The sequence below is a fragment of the Mustelus asterias genome, unplaced genomic scaffold, assembly GCF_964213995.1.
Source record: "Mustelus asterias unplaced genomic scaffold, sMusAst1.hap1.1 HAP1_SCAFFOLD_4689, whole genome shotgun sequence".
Classification (NCBI taxonomy): domain Eukaryota; kingdom Metazoa; phylum Chordata; class Chondrichthyes; order Carcharhiniformes; family Triakidae; genus Mustelus; species Mustelus asterias.
The window spans coordinates 7714-9284 of record NW_027594632.1 but is presented as its reverse complement, the minus strand read 5'-3'; the positions used below and the strand labels follow the sequence as shown (position 1 = coordinate 9284).

Genomic DNA, 1571 nt, shown 5'->3' with positions numbered 1-1571 from the left:
CATCGAGTGGAGTCGATAGCGAGAGGAATCGAGAGCGAGAGGGATCGGACACGAGAGAGGAATCGAGAGCGAGAGGGATCGGACACGAGAGAGGAATCGAGAGCGAGAGAAGGGGGCGACAACGATAGTGCCCGCGCTGAAGCCCGATCGCCCACCATCCTCCCTCAACCCCCACTCGAGTCGGGGGGGGGGGGTGTTGGCGAGAGAGAGGGGGGCACGCGGGGTGGGGAGATGGAGGACAACACGACGGTGGCCTGTAAGGACCATGATTCAGTGCACCACCTGCACCTGGTGTGGAACTCAGTGGTGCTGGTGGTGGCACTTCCCCTCAACCTGACGGCTCTGGGCATTTTCCTCTGCGCCTACCGGCTGCGGACGGTGGTGACCATCTACATGGCCAACCTGGCCACCTGCGACCTCCTCTTCACCCTGGCGCTACCCCTCCGCATCTACTACTACGCCGCCCACCACTGGCCGCTGGGCGACGTGCCCTGCCAACTGGCGGGCTCCCTCTTCCAGCTCAACCTCTACGGCAGCTGCCTCTTCCTGGCGTGCATCAACGTGGACCGCCTCTTGGCGCTGGCCTACCCCTTGCGTGCCAGGCACCTGCGCCGCCCCCGGGTCGCCTGGCAGGTCTGCGCCGGGGTCTGGGCGCTCATCGTGCTGGGTTGCGTCCCCGTGGCGCTTGCCCACGACACCAGCCGATGCCAGGGCGCCAACGGCACGTTTGAGATGCGCTGTTTTGAAAGTTTCTCGCCCCGGGCGTGGAAGAATGAGCTCTTGCCGCTTCTGGCGCTGGCCGAAATCCTCGGCTTCCTGTTGCCCCTCGCCGTGGTGCTGTGGTGCTCGGCGCGCACCTTGCGCGCGCTACACGCAGCCCGCCGGCTTCCCGGCTACCCCATCCGCGGGCTGCGGACCGCTGGGCACCGCCGGGCAGTCCAGCTCCTTCTGGTCAATGCCGTCATCTTCGTGGTCTGCTTTGTCCCCTACAACCTGGTGCTGGCTGCCTACGGTCTGACTAAGGCCAAGGTGGTGTCCTCCACGCACGCCTCCCAGGCCTCTCTCAGGCTGGCCCTCCAGCTCACCATGCTCCTGACCTGTGCCAACTGCCTGCTGGACCCCCTGGTGTACTACTTCACCACCGAGGGCTTTCGGAGCGCCCTGAGCCGCAGGGGGAGGGCGACAGCCGGACGGACCGAGCGAGGGCCCCCGGACACTGAGCTCCGCAGCAAGGCACACCCCGACTCCCCCAGAGCCCCAATCAGCCTGGAGCAAGAGGCCACCTCCCCGGGTTGGGAGGGACAAGCGTTACGGGGTCGGGGGTCCAACGGGTGGGGGGAGAGTGTCATCTGAGGGGGAGGGAGGGTTCATGGATCTCCAGTCAATGGACTCAAACCCCTTCCCGTTCACTCCCACTCTACACAATCCCAATCCCAATCCCCTTCCCGTTCACTCCCACTCTACACAATCCCAATCCCCTTCCCGTTCACTCCCACTCTACACAATCCCAATCCCCTTCCCGTTCACTCCCACTCTACACAATCCCAATCCCCTTCCAGTTCACTCCCACT

At 64.8% G+C, this 1571-nt stretch overlaps 1 protein-coding gene across 1 annotated transcript; it reads left to right on the top strand.

Annotated features, from left to right (window-relative positions):
• Window positions 1–231: 231 nt before the first annotated feature.
• On the top strand, window positions 232–1353 carry LOC144491190 (lysophosphatidic acid receptor 5-like). The gene has a single exon (XM_078208870.1). It carries the CDS (start codon window positions 232–234, stop codon window positions 1351–1353), a length of 1122 nt encoding a protein of 373 aa, XP_078064996.1.
• The last annotated feature ends 218 nt before the right edge of the window (window positions 1354–1571 follow it).

What these genes read in the sequence shown, in the direction of transcription:
- LOC144491190 (XM_078208870.1), top strand. Translation starts at nt 232, where the DNA reads ATGGAGGACAACACGACGGTGGCCTGTAAGGACCATGATTCAGTGCAC.